This window comes from Xiphophorus hellerii, chromosome 8, assembly GCF_003331165.1.
Source record: "Xiphophorus hellerii strain 12219 chromosome 8, Xiphophorus_hellerii-4.1, whole genome shotgun sequence".
Taxonomy (NCBI): Eukaryota; Metazoa; Chordata; class Actinopteri; order Cyprinodontiformes; family Poeciliidae; genus Xiphophorus; species Xiphophorus hellerii.
The window spans coordinates 25,802,213-25,821,462 of NC_045679.1; the positions used below are offsets into that span (position 1 = coordinate 25,802,213).

The 19,250-nt window shown below is 40.2% G+C and overlaps 1 protein-coding gene across 4 annotated transcripts in view; it reads left to right on the top strand.

Moving 5' to 3' along the window:
• Positions 1-2,414: 2,414 nt before the first annotated feature.
• rph3aa (rabphilin 3A homolog (mouse), a) overlaps positions 2,415-19,250 on the top strand; it is a 31,925-nt gene continuing 15,089 nt past the window's right edge. The window contains exons 1-3 of one of the 4 annotated variants that reach the window (XM_032569487.1): positions 2,415-2,602; positions 18,844-18,975; positions 19,121-19,250. In XM_032569487.1, the coding sequence (XP_032425378.1) occupies positions 18,857-18,975; positions 19,121-19,250 (249 nt within the window). In that variant the 5' untranslated portion in view covers positions 2,415-2,602; positions 18,844-18,856. Of the gene's footprint in view, positions 2,603-16,896; positions 18,524-18,843; positions 18,976-19,120 lie in introns of those variants that run through there. The other 3 variants (XM_032569486.1, XM_032569488.1, XM_032569485.1) reach the window with 3 other exon arrangements.

Here is a 19,250-nt window from a genome sequence, read left to right on the forward strand (position 1 = left end):
GTCCTTAAATACAGCCAGAAACTTCAAACTAAATATTTCATTAGTAAGCTAAATATTTAGGTTGCAAACTGAATATTAAATGTAAGGCTAAACATTTAGCTTTGCTAATTAAATATTCAATTTGAAGCTAAATGTATAGTGAGAAGTGAAATATTTGGCTTGCCGAATTGATATTCAGTTTGAAGCTAAATATTTAGTTTGCCAACTAAACATCCAGTTTTGAAAGTAAATGCTTAACCAGCGAAATAATTATTTAGCCTGAAACTAAACATTGAGTTTGAAGAGAAAAATTTTGCTTGCTGACTAAATATTAAGCTTGAAGCTAATTATGTAACTCCAAATTATATTTAGGAAGCAAACTAAATATTTTGTTCACAAAATCCAAGTGTTTTGGTGTATGACTCTTTAGAGACAAAAGATTTTGCTCATTTTTTGTGAAGGCTACGTTGCACACAGGGGGAGAGGGACTCTGTTCAGGACGCAGCCGACTTCTGAAAGCAATAAATCCCACTAGGTTGTATTCAGGACAGGAGTGACCGAGTAAAGGGGCAGAATGCAAATTTGCCATTTTCTTTAGTAAAGTTTTCCTTCCACGTCAGTTATGTGCTAGTGTTGTTTTGTCTAATGAAATGTTTCCCAGATGAAATATGTTGTAGTCTGTGGTTGTAATTTGACAAAATGTGAAACAGCTAAAGGAATATCAGAAAAGTAATATTTTCACTCACAATACAGTATACAGCGCTCTAGTAGTGTTTTATGTTTACAGTATATTCTATTCTGTTCCATAATTTAAAAAAACCAACAACAACAACAAAACAACCAATCTTAATTGTTGTGTTTTTCGGCTTCACTGATATTTGGATAAGGAGTTAGTCGAAATTTCAGGGATATCAAATGTTGTGCCGCAATGTGGCTCACACAAGTTGAAGTGACCTGGCATGTCGTGACGCAGTACAGTTAAAATGCCACGAGAGGGCAACAGTGAGCCAGCTCCCGTCTCGCGGCTGCTTCGACTTCTTCAGCTCAACCTGCAGACAGAAATCCGAAGCAGAGTTTAGTAAAACCGAGAAGCTCATGATGATCTGCTGTCAGTATTGCAGCACAAAGACGCGCGTCGTGTTACTGCAACAGTGTTTGGCCTTATTGAAAGGCCTTACGGTTTTCTCTTAGCTGAATAACGGAATTACATAATCATCGCGGGCTCTAATTGCACTCTGCAGCACGGCAGTCGGGTTTGTGTTGTGCTGGACACAATAAGTGCAGCTGCTTTGCTTGAGGAAAATGAAGCTCCGAAAATAGATCTATTTAGTATAGTGGGCTCATGTGGAGATTCACTACACAGGAAGACATTTCAGCTAGATGGGAGACAGAAATAATAATAATAATTCAAATAGGAATGTTAGATATGAAAAAATATATGAAAAACTGTTTTTACATTTTAAATCCAAAAATAACATGTCCATCAGAATAAATAAGCAAAACCTCGAATTACATTATGAACATTTTTTTATTTATAGATTTATCTAATGAACACTATTCTAAAGCAGCAGAGTAGTTTGGTTGTTATATATGTTTACATAGGTAAATGAAGCTCCTAGGCCCTGTGACTCCCTCCAGCTCCACTCAGCTCCTTCAGACTAGCCAGCAGCAATTCGCAAACATCTGGTGGTATGGAGCATCAGCTGAGCTCATATCAGCTATTTCTCAGTGAAAACTTTAAAGGGTTAACTGAGGGGCCGGGTTGTGATGACTTCCTGAAGGCGGAGTTTCAAAAAGAGTAGGAGTTTCTTAAAGAGACAGAGATCCAATTTCAAGGCGTTAAATCAGGAAGGAAAATTTCTTTGATGTCATATTTGATATATATATATATATATATATATCCTTTTTATAACAACTGGAGGTTACATAATTACTTGTTCCAATTCTATAGGATTATAGTTGATATAAAATGGCAATATATGCTTGGAAAATGCAAAATACCCTTTAATAAGAGAAGAACCTCATTTTTCAAGTGACAAATATAAGCTAAAGAAATTAATTTAATTAAAAATGAATGTAGAAGCCACAATGTGATTTACAACAGACTCTAAAAACTGTTGTAACACATTATCTGATAAGAACAGATCATGTGTTGTTTTAAATATGAGTACTAATCAATTTTGTTTAATTTTCTTATATAAATTACTAATTACAAATATATACTGTATATATTTTTAAAATCAAGTATTGAAATCTCCAGGTTTTAGCTCAGACTTTTACTGCAGTCATGAATCTGCCTCCAGTTCTGTAGGATTATACTTTAATGAAGCAGTTAACTGCCTCTTTCGCCTCTCTTTTAATTCACTTTGCCAAGAGTCGAGGCATCACCATTTCGCCCGGTGCTGACGCGATGAGAGCGGACAGGCTTAGTAAAACGAGAAAAAGAGAGAGAGAGAGAGGAGGGGAGGCAGCAGAGCTCCTACTACAGCGTGTGGGGCTGGAGAGGCTGTCAGTGAGGAGGAGAGCGGGGGAGAAGATGCTGCTGGACGGATGCTGAGAGCTGAAGCCGTTCACATCCGGACCAGAACCAGAGAACAGCACCGTGTCTGTCCCACAGCCTCAGGTAAGACCATGCTGAGACACTCAGTTTTGTTTTAGCAATGTTTATAAGACGCACTAGTCCGTTTGGACTTTTTTCTGTCCTACGAGTTCACTACGGTGTTTGGTTAGGAAATTGCGTAAGTGGCGTGCATGATAAAGAAAAAATTATGAAAAAGGATTATTGTTCAAAACAAAAAAATACCCTGAAAGTTTTTTTTTGCAGATGTTTTATTTGTTCAAATTAAGATGTAATTTCTCTAAAATTCCGATATTAAATAATTACCAAAGAAAAATGGTAATTGTCTTGAATCTGGCGTTGATTTTTCAGTAAAGCACAGGATCACTTTGCTTATCTATCTATCTAGCGATCTATATATATATATATATATATATATATATATATATATATATATATATATATATATATATATATATATATATATGTATATATATTCAGATGAAGATGCAGATGTGATTAACCAGACTGATAACTCAGGTCAAACCCTAATGAAGAGGGTTTGGTTCTGGGACTAAATGAAATATTTGATCACATCTGATGAAACTCGTTAAGTTCTGATGATAATGAGTAAGAAAGTGGGTCTATGTTCAGATCCAGTTCATCTGGCTTTTTGTTGTGCTTCTAACTCCAGTTAATGCTGATTAACAAGCAGCCAATCGGGTTTGGTTATCGATCATCTGTTCATCTGCAGAGGGAGGTTTGGAGGAAAAACTCAAGCTCAACATAGAGGAAGGAGGCGGGGTCTCTTTCTTCACATAAAGGCTACCGTCAGCTAATGTCCGTTTTGATGAGATTTAATAAGCTGCTGAAAATAATCCTTATTTTGAGATCACAGGATTATCTGAGCACTTTGCAAAATCTCAATAGGATTTACAATCCATACATGTTTGGATTTGTTTCACTTATTTTCTGTCTTGATCTTTTCCTTATTGATTGTTTTCTTCCATCTTGCCATTTTTATTTATTCCTACTGTCAGTCAATAAATAAATAAATAAATAAATAAATAAATAAATTTTTTTTGTAATTGCCGTGCTTCCATTAAGTAATAAATGCAATTAAAATCACATGCGAGTTAGATTGTTCACACAATAAGACATCAAAAATCAACAGCTGTAAACGAGCTAACATGTTAGAAAGACGCAGCTTTTTCTAAACTGTCTGATGCTGTGAGAGCTGCGGAAGAGGCGGCCGCTCGCCCATCATCCTCCTGCCACTTCCTGTCGTCTTCTTCCTGGTTTTCGCCAGTACCAACATCCAGCCGGTCATGTGACTCGTGTGATGCGAAAAAAGTATTTCCGTTGCAGTTTTGCGAAACTTTGATATTTCACAAAAGCTTTTTTAGCGAAAAACTTGTTTGTTTGTTTTTCTAAAGTGTTGGTTTGCGCAATTTTATGATTAATGAAAATAAAATGCTTCAGATGTGATATTCCACTCTATGCTGCTGTGAATTAAGACTCTGTAACTTTTACCTCAGTTGTTCAGATGACCATCTGGTTGCACTATGGACTGAGTTAATGTAGTTTGGTTACTCTTGTGAGAAAACAGAATCTTTTATTTTCTGACGCATGACGACCAGTTAGCTTTATTTCTTAGACTGCTTGTGAAACTGAATTGTCAAAGATCAGAGTAGTGTAGGTTCGTAGCAAGTGCCTTCTTTGCTTGTCAATTGTAAGTACGTTTAATAAAAAGGGATTTGCTCATGTCTAGTTGTTCTGGATCTAGAAATAAGATTTAGACATTTGAACATAAAGCTTCAGAGCCCTGCGGCTATGTAATGGCCTTAAGATCAAATCATAACCCAATACTACTGCTGTGTATGAATCATATTTATAGCCGCTGTCATGAATGTTTTATTTGAACTTCTGATTACTTTCATGTGATGGAATCAATCATGAAATGGAAATGTTGCCACATGGTTTGGAGGACATGAAATGCTTAGAAATGCATTCATAAGGATATATTTAGTCCTTTTCGCACATAAAAATCAAAGTGTTTCACACAGAGAACAGCACAGACGTTTAAACATGGCATACTTAAATCATGGCTATGGATTGAACACGTTTGAATGACAACTCTTTATGAACTGTGCAACACTCCAATTCGTGACGTCGTCCGAATAAAACAGAAACAAACCACCCTTCTCCTACTTCCTGTCATCGTCTTCTTCTTCATTTCCGCCAGTAGTAACTTCCGGCCATTGATCACGTGACTCGTGTGATTCGGAAAAAAGTCCTTCCACTGCAGTTTTGCAAAATACATCTATTTCAATATGGCCGAAAAACCACCTGATCCTAGCACCAAACCTTTTTTTCCTTATCAAGCATCGCTTTTTCGAGCTTTTTCCAAATTGCCATGTTTCAGTTAAGCAAATTTATTGTTGGAATTTCAATTTGCGCAGTTCTAATTGGTAGACTGTTGCTTGTCTGACTCCAACTGCTCTGTCATTTCTTTAAGCAGATAACGAAGCCGGAGACTTCGGGTTGCAAGCGGTCAGCGAAACTGGGCGTGCGTCTTGAGAGGAGGAGGTGGGCTGTCGTCCACTTCGGCTCCCGTTTACAAACCGTCAGTCCTCAAAGTGAAGGGGGCACAGAGCTGTCAGCCCAACACGCAGTGGCAGAGGAGCATTCAGGGCAGAAATGAGAGGAGAGAAAGAAAGATGGCAGTGACTGTGTGTGTGAGGAGAGAGGGGCAGAATTGATTTGCAATGCTGTAGCGCTCAGTTGTTTTTATTTTTATTTTCGCTCTATCATCCTCTGCCACAGTTCAGATTGTTTTTTGAACCCTCTCTTCTTTCTCATGCTCCGTGTAATCCCAGCTGAATGGCCCCTTTTGGCCCTCAATCAGCTGTATTGACTGAGGTGTGAGTGAGGAAGGTGCTGTTGGATTAGACAGGCTGCTGAGCATCCAGGTGCTGAGGGATGTAAGCAAATGTGCTTGAGCAGAAACGCTTAATGCCAGCTCAACACCTCCTGCCTGCTGAAGTCAGGGAAAATCCTTCTTACTTTAGTTTTTTTTTTCTTCTCCCCCCACCCCCCGTGTCTGTGCTTTCTGAGACGGCAGCATTTAAAGACTTAATTGTCTTGAAAGCTGCTTTTGGTAGCGAAACATCTTGGCGACAAAATGTCTTTTGTCAGTGTACATTTAATTAACTGATGCTTGTTCAGTCATGCGGATCAGATTTGCTGAGCTCCAAGATGGAAAAACCGAACGCTGAAAACGAGGGCTACTGTTAGGTTTGCGTTTAGTTAGTTGCTCAAAGTGTGTGTCTTTAAATTTTGTTGTGTAACAACTGAAACTTTTATATATGTTGCCGGGATTTTATGGGACTGAAAAACAATAAAATAGCATCTCGTCACTTTCCTAAAAATAATGGCTAAAATGGTGGCTGGCGATTTACTTTTTTTTTGCAGTTCATTTTGCGTGCCAAAGTCACGTTGGACAAAACATGAGAAGCCATAATTTTCAGATTTTCAGAAGGTGACAATAAACAGCAAGCGAAGTGGACAGAGAAGAACACGTGGTTTTTATTTCTTTTTCACAAATAAAAATCTGAAAAGATTTTCAGAGTTTTTTCATAAAAAGGTTCACTATGTATTTTTTCCCTTCCACTTCACAGTTTTCATTATTTTACATTGATAAAAAAATGATATAAAGCAAGAATTCAGTATGGTAAAGTTCGTGTTTGTAGCATGTTGTGCTAGCCTGGTAAACAACCAGCTCCTTGTTCTACGCTTGGCTTCGTATGAAACGATTGCTTCCTGGAGGCGTGAACTGCCCCTCACCTAGCAACCCCAATCAAGCATAGCCCAGCAAACCGAGCTGAGCTCCAGCACTTTTGGTCAGCTGGAAAAGACAAGTGTTTTGTTGTTGACTTTCTGGATCCTTGTTGGTTGTGCAGGAAGCGCTACTAATGCTTTTCAGAGATGTACTGTTGTGTCACTGCGCATATGTTTGCGTGAAATAGCAAAAAATGGCAAAATTATCAGCATCTCAATCAGATTTAATTAATGAATTTAAAAATACATCTTCAAAGGGACACATTTGAAAAGCAGGAAGTAAACAGGTGATTGTTCCTGCAGTTCTGGTCATGTACATTTCTATCTACACACATTGTAAATCTGCTACAAAAAAAAAACCAAACATTCAAAGCCACCCAGCCTTCTAGACACACGCAGAGATGGATAGAGCAAAAACGCAACACAGTTAAGCTGCTGCCAAGGCATTTACTCCTCTTACTATGTTCTACTTTTAAGTTTACTGTTAATGTTGTGAGCAGCTGCCAGCAGGAAGTAGGAGAATGACGAGGGATTAAATGGAGCAACACTCTTCCATCAGAGATCTTAAATTAAAGACACAGCTCACCATGAATCCAGACCGACAAGCAATCTGTCAACTCACATTGAACTCCACATATAAACCCATCTAACATTCATAACCCTGACACGCAGGCAGACCGTTCGCTATGACAACGCTACATCACTTAACTTGTCATACTATATGCCTGAAAATCAGGCATATAGTATGCCTGTTGAAAACAATGGCAACTTTTTTCCCCCAATAAAGTTGAGAAATTAAATTTGCAGTTTGTTTTTTTTGAAAGCAGTAAATGCAGATAATACAAACAAATGGTAACCTGGAAGGAAACATAACCTCAGAAGGGGATGAAAATGGATTTTGCATTCAGAGAAGCCAAACCTGCAGAGCATCATTATCGACTCAAGTGAGTCACCAAAGTGTTTTGGGCAAGAAGACGATGCCTGGCAGCTTTTTATTTTGACAGTTTTAGTCAAATCCTCTGAGATTTTTGAATCAGTTAACTACAATACATTACTTAGAAAAAAACATGAGGAATCCCTAAAATAACTTCTCACCAATGTTAGATACTTTGATAAATTGACACTGTGATTTTGTAAAGTGTCAAATTGCTGAAAGTGTTGTAGATTTAGGGGACAGTTCACTGTCTGGTGATGCAAAACGAAACTAAATCATAATCGAAGAGGAAAGAGTCAAAGAAAACAAAAATCGGGATTTTTTTCAGCTCAAACTTTAATCTTGTCCCATCTAATTGATGTAACTAGAAGGAGCCGTTTTTATTTACTGAGTTGGAGAATGTTGAGAAAACACAATTTTTGCAAGTGCAGTGTTTCCTTTAAATGAGAAATTAAATCAAATACACATGGAAATAAACTTATTCTGGCATAGGAGAGACAAACCCCTTACACTTGGAAGATGTTACGTATGCGCCGTTTTGGGAAAATTGTAGTCGGTGATTTTATAGAACCGTCATGGATTCAACACGTTGGACTGACACACAACTGTTAGTTTTGGTGGAGCCAGCAGAACATTATCTGAACACCCCCCCCCAAACAACCTGTCACCCTCCTACTACTTCCAGTTGTCATCTTTGTTGTTTCTGCCAGTAGTAACATCCTGCTGTTGATCAACTGACTCGTGAAGCGGTAAAAGTGTTTCCGTTGTGGTTTTGGGAAATACATCTATTTACATACGGCTAAAAAAATCCTCCCACCTCATCCCAGCTCGACAACTTTTCATCAATAAACACATTTTTTCATAATTGCCGTGTTAAATTTATTTTCCTAATCCAATTTGTCCAATTCTGTGGTTAATGGAAACGTAGCAAGTGTGTGATATTGATGTGACTTCCCCTATAAGGTGGTGGAACAGTTATTTCAACTCTTATGTCAAACCTTGAGGCGACCATGATGGGATTAATGAAGCAGATTATGCTCATGCATCTATAATGGGCTTCACACAGCAGTCGTCAGAACTGCACTTGTGCGCACTTACGTATGTATGATGAAGGGCTGCAGATCCGAAGGGGAATAAAGTAGGTGGTGATGCGCCTTTGTAAAGTTAAGCCCCATAAGCTGCTTCCTCACGATTCTGACAAATCTGGGTCCAACATGGAGGGGGAGGGAGAAAGCTACGGGGGAGGCGAGATAGTGTTGAACGGATGGACGAGTGAGGGTGAATGGCTGAAGGGTCAGAAAAGACCGCAGCCTGTGTGGAGAGGCTGGTGAATGAAGTCACTGGAAATGACGAGATTTGAGAAGTGACAGCTGTGGAGAAACGAGTGAGGGCGCGAGGAGATGGACGAGGGAAACAAACAATGGGGGTTGAAATGTTCCTGTCTAACTCAGATGGGAGTGTTTGGACTCCTTAGGGAATGTTCTGTGCACTATAAATAACGGGGGGATTTGCTGTTGTGGAAGAGGTTGGCCCACACTGGCTTTCCTGGGAGGATTCACCTCATTTCAGGTCTAACGAGCTTTCCGATGTGCCACAACCAATCGTCTTAGAGTCTGTGCTGCCTCACCTACGCCGTTCCGGCTGCTTTTTTAAAGGATTATTTTCTGCCTGTTTTTGAGTCACGAGGAATATTTTCCTCAGAGAGAGAGAGAGAGAGAGAGAGAGAGAGAGAGAGAGAGAGAGAGGTGCGGTGGCCCTGAAGTGCAACCCACTTCAACAAGTCACTATTCAACATTTTTTTAGTGGCATTTGAACCATAATAAACAGAACCAACATACAGTATATGATGTGTATTGATGATGACATTCTGGTTACTGGTTTCTTAATTGGTGACTGTACGTTGTTTTTGTGACTTGGCAGCCACGGTTGACTACAGAGCTGTATTATTCTGACATTTGCGCTCTCTAGGGCTAGGCAGGCAGGCAGGCAGGCAGGCAGACAAAAAGCGGTCTCGTCCAATCAGTGACGTCTAAAGGGACCCTCCTCTTCAATTTTATTAATGTCGTTGTTTTCTTCATTTGTAGTTGTGCTTAGTTAATATCGTTGTGTTACTGAATATGTTTTGTGCTTTTAAATTTGGGGTTGTGTGTAGTGAATTGTTGAAGTGGGGTTTTCACTTCCGGGCCACCGTAGAGAAGGCTCTCTCCTTTCTAAAGAGCCGACCTGAAGGGGAACATATAACATGTTGGAGTCTGAGGTGGAGCTATTTCGGTTCATCACTGTTCTGTTTCATCGCGTCAGACCTGACTGGCTGAGACAGCGTAATAAATAAAATCTTGATTAAGAACAGCTTTCTTGTATTTCCCCAGGTTTGTCTTTGGCTGATATTAAAATTTGTTTGAAGATCGAGAACATTTACGAGCGACATGAAAACAGAAGCACCCTGTAATGGAGCCAATACATTGTTCACGGCACTGCAGTCGAGCGTGAAATAATTTCACATTCTGTCCTCATACATACATAAGTATCTACGTGGAACATACAGTATGTCAGCATATTTAATCTTGAAAACATGAATATGGAAACAGAAGTCAAGGCTGTTTGGAGCAGGGAAAGCCTCCTGGCGTTAATGAAAACCCAGAAGGATTACTCAGGCTGTTGGAGTTTTCCTCCTTACAGTAGCGGCACATTCACGCCCACAATGCATTTCTCTCTTATGAAACATACAGTATAACTTGTGTTATTGTGCGTGTGTGTGTGTGGGGGGGTGTGTGTGTGTGTGTGTGGGGTGGGGGCGTGTGTGTGTTAGGCCAGCAGCCTCGGAGCTCCTGGAAAGCCCATACCGTCGCATGAAATTAAAGTCGCTCAGTTGTCTGCTAATTCTCATCCATTTGCAATGCGTTCCCCGTAGCCTGCTAACTCAATGTGACAGGTCGCCGCTCTGCAAGGCCTCGTGTCCGGGTGCATGAGAACGATTCAGAGGAAACGATGTTTATTTACATGTCAATTTGTATTAAAGTTAGTAACGGGCTTGGCGGAGGTCTCGGTCGCAGGAGAATCTACTCGGGTGCACCTGCAGAGATACCGAGGACAGAAAGGACACTTCACTTCAAATGATGTTGATTTGACCTTAGAGTGGATAATGACGGCGAGGATACGCAAAAGAATTAGATAAGTCAAAAAAAAAAAAAAAAAGGTTAACGTTAGAAGTATTTGCTGTGTTTACTGCATGGTTTTATGCAGAGATGAAGCTACCGAGTTGTTTTCTGACACGTTTTCAGTGAGTAGTTGTGTGTTGTTTGCTGTTTATTTACAGCCAGGAGAACAAATTTCTATCTAAGAATCTCCACTGTAAATGTGAAGACCCCTTTTACATCACTGAAACTGGTGTGTGGCTGTGCTGTTATGTGTATTTTGAGTAAATACACAATGTAAAATTCACAATGTGCAACATTGTCAGAACAGGGGGGAGAAAATTGTTGGTGTCGTTTATTACGTTTTGGTTTTTCTTAGTGTTGATGGACCGACCATCTTGGGCTGAAATTTTTTTTATCCACTCATTAACATTTCTTGTAGGGAATATACCCCACACCGAGAATTAACAAATTCGGCATTAAAAAAATTTATCTGAGACATTTTTTTTTTATTATTTTTTATTTTTATCATGGATTAGAAGTTTAACTTGTAATCCATTAAACCCCTTTTCCTCGGGTATAAATATGTGATACCGTGACCCATTTATAAAGAGAAAAACCCCCCAAATGTTTCAATTAAGGCAGGTGTGTTGACCTACCTGCCTAAACCTGCTCAGATCTGGTCAGAGCAACAAGGTTAGCTTTGGTTTGGAAAGCTTGATTTCAAATCACAGCTGCAGTTGTAAAAAAAAAAAAAAAGAAAGCTTCTCCTCAGTTGACGCCACTTATCATCACAGAGCTTTTTCATCTGTCATTCACTCAGCCAGTCTATCAAAGTGTTGCCCCGGAGATGCACACATTCACACCTGAATCCAGTTTTGACTTGACCTCCAATGAATCTTTTGAGCCGTGCATTCATAAAAAGAACACACAAACGCTGAAAAGGAGTTTCAGACCTTCTAGCTGAGAGGCATCGGTGTTAACCACCGCACCGCCGCACAGCTCCTCTTTACGGTGACTGATGTCTGTCCCAAGCTTCTCTTTGCTCAGGTTGGATGTCACTGATCTGCTTGACGGAGAGAAATAAGTTCAAGGTTAAAGTCAGTGTGATGAATACTCAGCAACATCTAAAAGGGGCTCTCTCACTCACCTGGGGATGCTAAATGCTTGAAGTGGCTTTTTATTCGACCACTCGGCAATGAGCAAGATACATGAAGTTGCTGCTTACAAATTATTGTTTTATTTCTCTAACAATTAGCATGGGGTGTTTTTCTCCATTGATTAGATGTACAGAAATTGAATGTAGACTTTTGTTTTCTAAGATAATCAGCAAAACACTTTCACTGCAATAAAAGATACATTTATTTAAAGGATTTTTAAACGAGGCATGCCAAAGTGGTTAATGTATTTTATTAGAGTCACAGAACTAAGCCCATCCCTCCTTCTCACTTTACGTCACATTGTCAATGTATTTGGTTTAATGAAAAGATTTAACCTGCTGTGAGAAATTGATGATCCTGAACTGGGAAATGACATCACCACACGGGAATATATCAGCGTTTGACTCTGGGGTCCGTCCCAGTCAGCTCTGCAGTAATAGCATCAGCGCCGCTGCGACCGCTGCGTGTGTGTGTGTGTGTGTGTGTGTGTGAGACAAACTGAGAGTAATGGGGCAAAAACAGGACAGATATTGATATGCTGTCATGTACGAGCAGGTTTTGTTCTGTACTGTGTACAGCAGAGCTCCAGTCGGTAAAGATTCAGCCCACATGAGTGTGTTCAGGTGTGTGTGTGTCTCTGATTGATGAAAACAGTCGGTGTACGATCTGCGACGCATAAAATACTATAAGTGGTTTCTATCCATTAGTGGGGAGTTCATTATTCAGTAGAGTATCATTTATAATCGACAACTGTGTTTAGTGTATAGCTTACAGTACGCATCCTCTAATGTCAAGCAGAGGTGGGTAGTTCAGTTACTTTTACTCTGTTACGTTTTCTTTAGTAACTTTTTTGAAAAAAAAAAACAACGTACTTTTTAGGAGTAGTTTTTCTTTGCCAAATTTCTTGCTCTTACTTGAGTAATCTTATTATGAAGCATTGCTGCTCTTGAATGTGTAAAGGTTCTGGATACTCTTCTTAATTCACTGCAAACAAGCTGGTTTTATCCAAAAATGCACCAGAAACCAAGACAAATCTAAAATTTTTGTTAAAGTTAGGCCATGATCAAACAGCAAGAAAATACTCTTTTTTTTTCTTCCAATATGTGACCTATATCTGACTTTTTTTTATGGCAGACTGATTGACCCAACTAAAATCTTTTCACCCCTGAAAAATTTCCAATCTGTTCCACTTCCACATGTGGCACTAAATTGAATATGTATCCGACTGTTCGCAAAGCGACAGCAGTCTGAATGGTTCCATCGCATTTAATTTGACTTTTGCATCATAATTCTGCAACAGAAGAAGCCAGATGCGGTAAATCAGGACGTAAGCAATGCCTGAAAATTATAACTAGCGTGTGTCGGTGAAGCTCACAGATCCCACCACTGCTGGCTGCACACCCAAACACACTTCTCTGCAGAGGCTGCAGTCAGTGCACCACAAAAAGGCCGTTAGTTGTTTTCATTTTATTAACTTTCTTTCTGTTATTCTAATCTTCTGATAATACCGTCAAATTTGAAAGTGATTCGTAAACAGCAGCCGTTATCACGTCAGTAAACGGTGCGCTGCTGCTTGATGTCCTACGTTATCTTCCAACGTTCGCTTTGGGTTTATAAACCGTTCACACAGATGTCTGACTGCGGCCGATTTAATTAATAGTATGAACCAACCAATCAGGTTTCAGAAAAAAAAAAACCCAGAATTGATCATCAAGACCTGCAATATGAATGGAGCCTTAGACATCTTGTTTGTACATAAGCTTTGTGGTTCTAATGTTCTCACCAGTGCCTGTTGTGTCATTTGGAGGTCAAAAAGGTTCAGTAAACGCTGCATATGATTACTATAGCGACACTATATTTATGATTCTCTTTACTCTGAAATTAAGCACAAAGGGGAGGTTGGTACATGATCAATATTTGGATGTGTGCTTAACATGATTTTAACATTAACTGCTTAACATTATGTGGAGATTTCAATTTGTCAGTGAAAAGAACAACATGGGGTCCAACGTTGTGCCGATTTGGATTTGTGGAATCGTTACACAGCCCTCAGAAGGCCGTACGTTTGGTCGATCCTGTTTGTTATCGTTTCACCCTGAAATAAGATCCATTCAGATGAATTATTAAACAAGCAAATTAAATCACATCAGGGCACTAACGAGTGAGTGTGTAAACTTGCCAGGGCGTAATGTGTGTGTGGTGGAACACCAGTCTCATTAAACTCCACCCATATTATTTCATATCATCTCTTTGGGAAGCTTTTCTTTAAAACATTGATTTTAATTCATGTTGGATCGAAGATTAGTGTGTGGCCCCAAAGTGGAGCTTAAGTTAATTCAAACAATAACTATTTTACAATCTAACTGTCATGCAAACTTCAAATTGTGCAAGAAAGGGAAATGCTAATTAGGTGTGTTTCCATCTTCTGGCTTGGAGCGAATCAACAGGCTACGCACAGAGTAATTATGTCAGATGTTGACGTTATGCACGGCGGTAATAAACAGGGAAATGTTCACTACGTCAGAACTTATTCAGTAAACGTGTTGCCACCTTCCATCTAACACATTGACTCTTCTTCGGGACAAAAAGCCAGAAAACACCCCAAAATGTATTCAATTATTTCAAATTTTGCTATTTCCAGTAACCATTTTTAATGTAACATGTTAACAATCATTACAAATCTTGGTATTGACAGATGTAAACAGTTAAATGATATATTCATAACTCAGCCATGGCACTCATCTGATTGGTTGATCAGATGTCTCTCTGATCAACCAATCAGAGAGCAACAAGCCCCGCCTATTTGGAAGTGGCTACTGTTGCCTTTTTGGGAAATTGTAGTCGGTTATTTTACATAAGAGCCATGGAATCAACCTCTCAACATGACATTCAATTTTTTTTTAAATTGTGTGACGGTGTGAGAGCTCTGGTGGAGCCAGCTCCACATCGTCTGATAAAAACAGACACAAACATCCTCCTCCTACCACTTCCTGTCGTCTCCTTCATCGTTTCTGCCAGTAGTAAGGTCCGGCTGCTGATTATGTGACTCCTGTGATGCAAAAAAAGCGTTTCCATTGCAGTTTTGCTAAATACATCTATTTTGATATGACCAAAATATCAACTCGTCCTAGTGCAAAAACTTTGTTTCTGAAATTAGCATTTTTGCACTAAACAATTGCATGTTTTGTAATTTCAATTTGTGCAATTCTAAGGTCAATGAAAACCATAGAACGATGAAATGACGCTTGTATGAAAGTCATCCTTTCAGCATGAACTACGGTGAAAAGTATGTGTTCATAGTGCCCACAGTTATATTTTGTGTGTGTGCGTGTGTGCGCGTCTGTGTGTGGTGTTTGTGTGTATCAGTCCAAATGATGTAACTCAGAATGGAGCCACTTAATATGACATCTATCTGTGCTGATGTTAAAAAAAAAAAGAAAAAAGAAAATGCAAATTCTCCCCTTGCTACAGTGGAGGATGCCTTCATGATCTATTAATTTGTCATTATAAGTGTTCTAGGCTGGTAACTGCAGAGACTTGACTCATAATGACAGCGTGTGTGTGTGTATGTGGGTGTGTGTGGGGGTGGGTGGGGGGGTGTGGGGGTGTGTGTGTGTGTGCTTAAAGAGTTTCTCCCATCTTTCATCAGAGTATGCCCATTACCGCGTCTCCTCACCCCGAACACCTCAAGGCACACACTCACACGCAAACAGATGCGACGGCCGCCTGTCAGGTTGCCACGCTGTCCACGGCGGTGACCCTTGACATTTCCACGCTTTGAGGATGGGTACATTTCCAGGGAGCTGAGGAAGAGGAGGCGAGAGCTGAAGGGCGCTGAGCCGTTAAGCCAACGCTCCTCTTACTCAGCAGCCGCGGCTCCGTCTCCTGTGTGACATTCGGTGGACACGGGGTCAAGCAGCTAATCCCGGGAGTCTTTCGCAAAAACGGATAACATCATGCAGGCCCTGAACTCCGGCAGCTTCCCTCTACACGTCCCCTTAAATGTCAACAATAAGGTTCTCTGCGCCCTGAGAATCTGGCCTGCTTGGGCCAGAGGTGAGAAGTTGCTTTCTTCCTAACATTATGAGGAGATAATGAGTGGTGAGAATGTCTCCAGGCACGCTGCTGCTGCTGCTGACCAGACGTCGTTAGCTTCAGCAGGGTCACTTTCCACAGCCAGCCCTAATTAACGCGCTGTTTTTCCAGCTCAAGCACAAAGCAGCGCGCGGTCACCAGCTGCAGATTTTTAGGATTTTAATGGCCAGCAGCGCTAATAGCTGGAGATGTGACAGAGCTGAGATGAGTAAAAGTAGCGTCTCTCTCCATCCTTGTTTTTATCATTGTTATTTTTCTATGAATAGAACCACATTTTACATGCATTTGTAACAGCATTCCATATTTGTGAAAGTGTATCTGTTTTCTAACGCAACATAAGACTTTGTCATGGATGCAGCACTGCCAGACTTTGCTGTGGAAAAGTAAGAGAGTGTCGATGTGGCGGCACTGGGTTTTAAAAAAGTTCACTGGCAGACCAACAAACGTTTAATTAAAATCCAAAGGTACTTTGTCCACAGAAAGAAATTAAATTTCAATCAAATGTCTTTAAAAAGTTGTGGATGTGAACACTGAGCAGTGAGCGGAAAATTTTGATAGGGATGATCAGAGTGGGCCTCTTTGTAGACACATATGTGTGTGTTCAGTTCAAGGACATTAGAGGTGAATCAGGATTGTATTTCTGATGAACAGGAGGTTAGGAAACGGGATGGGGAGAAGGAGCTGGGTGTCGTCCACATAGGAGTATGAAAGAATGTTAAATGTTAAAAAAAGGGAAGAAGGTAAATGATAAAGAATGAGGGTCCCAGGACAGAGCCCTGGAGCAGACCGGTTGTAACGGAGGGGAAGATGGGAACAAAAGGACTTGAGTTGAACAAACTGAGTGAATCAGAGAGGTGGGAATGAAACCAGTCCAGGGAGGCATGCGCCATGCTAATTTAAGATTAGGAAATTATGTCAGACTTATATCGCACTTTTCAACACTCTACAGCAGCGGTGTCAAACTCATTTTCGTTTTGGGCCAAATCGAGATCATGAAGGCTCTTAAAGGGCCGGTTATGCCAGAATGTTTTGATAAAACCTGTTCACAAACTGTTCACAATATCCACAATATCAATGAATTCTTAAAATTAAACAATGTTATTGAACATCTTTTCAGTCCCTCCAGGATTTTGTGATTTTTTATTTTTTTTTGCAATATAAATCACAAACACAAACACAAAGTGTTTGTGGTACTAATTTGGAAATATTCACGCTTATTTATGACAGTAAATACGACTTTTTATTACTCGCTGTATGGATCATGGACTGTAATCAGTTAAGGCAGAGGCAGCTGGTCAGTACACAGTTTTTGACAACTTTTGAGAAAAATCTGGAATAATTTTGCATTGACGCAAAAACGTGTGGAGATTTATTGATTTTGTGCGAATTTCCACAACAATTCTCAAGAAACTGGAGGGACTCATTTATATAATTTGGCAGTAAACAGATTAAAACTGCAATGATTTGATAGATGGCATAATATTTTAGCACACTTAGTTTTTAGTTTCTTGTGTTTTTTTTGTTCACTCTAAGCTTTATTTTAATAACTTTAGAACATGGTTCATTAGCGATGTTGAGTCCATGTCTGTTGTGTTTTGTTTGTTTCTGCTCGTCCTGTTTTCCAGTGCTGGATATGAAGTCTAACAGAAATCTAACTGGCATGTGCAACGCAGAACGGCCCAGCCAAACTCTGCTTGAAAGCATCCTAATGCCACTGGAAGCCGCAAAATTACAGCTAACTGATCCGTTGGTGGGGAAAAAAAACAGCTTTATGGTCTCAGTTCAAAAACCGACTGCAAATGATTTAAGCTGGCGGGAGAAGTGAGTTCTGCTCTGTCAGAGAGCTTAAACCTCAAAGTCAATTATGCCGGGCATCTTCCAGCCGATTATCAACATCAGCAGCATTAGTCAGCTCATCCGACCATCACACTGAAAGATAAACACTTCAAGATGGAGAGAGAAACACAATTCACTCAGACATTTTCTCTGGCTCGCACCTAGAACTCCATCATTCTCCCACCGTATCGACTGTATGGTTCAGGTTCCCATATCTGGTTCCAACAGTCAATAAAAACCATCAACAGGTCTGAGGACTTTAGGCATAATTTACAAAAGAAAAAAAAAGTAAAATGAGGTAAAGGAAAACAGGAAGTAGTCGACCCTGGAGCTGTGTAGCCGGCTTACCCTCATCCTTAACCTATGACTCACAGATTATGTCTGCTGTTCAGTCTGAAAAGATTCAGCTAAGGAACATTACAAAAATATGATCTGTCCAACCTTATTACGTACTAGAAGCAGTGTTTCCTTCTCCTTCTTCCATAGATTACTGCAAATCCTTTTATTTTGGATTAAAGCTGCGGTATGTATCTTTCACAAAAAATAAAAACCCTGTCACTATGTTGTGACAGTATGAGACAAATAAAATGTGAAAAAAAATCAAGGTCCTCCACCTCCCCCCTGAGCTACCACTGCTGTCTGCAAAAATATACCGCTCCTAGTCCAAAACAACCAATCAGAGCCAAGAGGAGGGTCCTAGTGCTAACAATCATGCTCATATACTCACTACTAGATTTTTTTCCCCAATTTTTTGTCTTTTATAGTCTTTCACATGTTTTCACTTCTCAACAGATTTGTTTTTCTCTTAAATCAGACGCAGATTAAACATGGAAACATTTTTTGAAAGGCTTTGTCATGGTCTTCTAGCAGCAGAACCTTACATTTCAACACTTTTTGGAGGTACTGTACGTGTGGACCCGCAGATCAGCTTGACGACCAAAGAACTCCCAACAAACACGAATTTGAAGTTATTAAAGGAAATGTTACGGTCAGTAACAATACGGACACTTTGTGATAAAACACGAGTCTGAATCAAGATAATATTTTCCTTCTTTCTGATTCTTTGTCTTCCCCACAACTTCTTAATCTCTGTGTGATAAATTTGTGACGTTTTCCACTGAAGCTCAGCATTAGTGAAACTCCAACATGCTTCCAGCTGTGCTCCTGTCCTCAGATTTTAACATCTAACTCTTTGTACTGATACAATTTCAGCACATTTAGCTTATTTTAAAAAAAATGTTTTAGCTACATGCCGCTAACAATTTTGTATCTATTTTGGTGTGTGTGTGTGTGTGTGTTTCATGTCAGCAGGACCGGGTGGATGATGAACGTGTCTGGGGGCGCTCTGGGAGGCGACCTTACAGATGAGGAGAAGGAGATCATCAACGGCGTTCTGGCCCGCGCCGCCATGATGGAGGCCATGGAGCAGCAGCGCATCGAGTGAGACGGAGAAATGCTGCCTCTGTTGTTCTGGATTCTGTCCAGAAAGCCTCGCTGTTGTCCGTTAACGTTTTGGTGTAAAAAAAAAAAACCCCAGAGGCGTGCTTGTGTCACTGTGCTGATACGTTTTCGGATGTTCTCTTAGGCGTCTGTCCAGTCGGCTGGACAGCATCAAGAAGACGGCGTGTGGCGATGGACAGTCTCGCTGCCTGCTGTGTGGGACGTCCTTCGGAGCGCAGGGGGTCACAGCTGTTCTCTGTTCGCAGTGCAAAAAG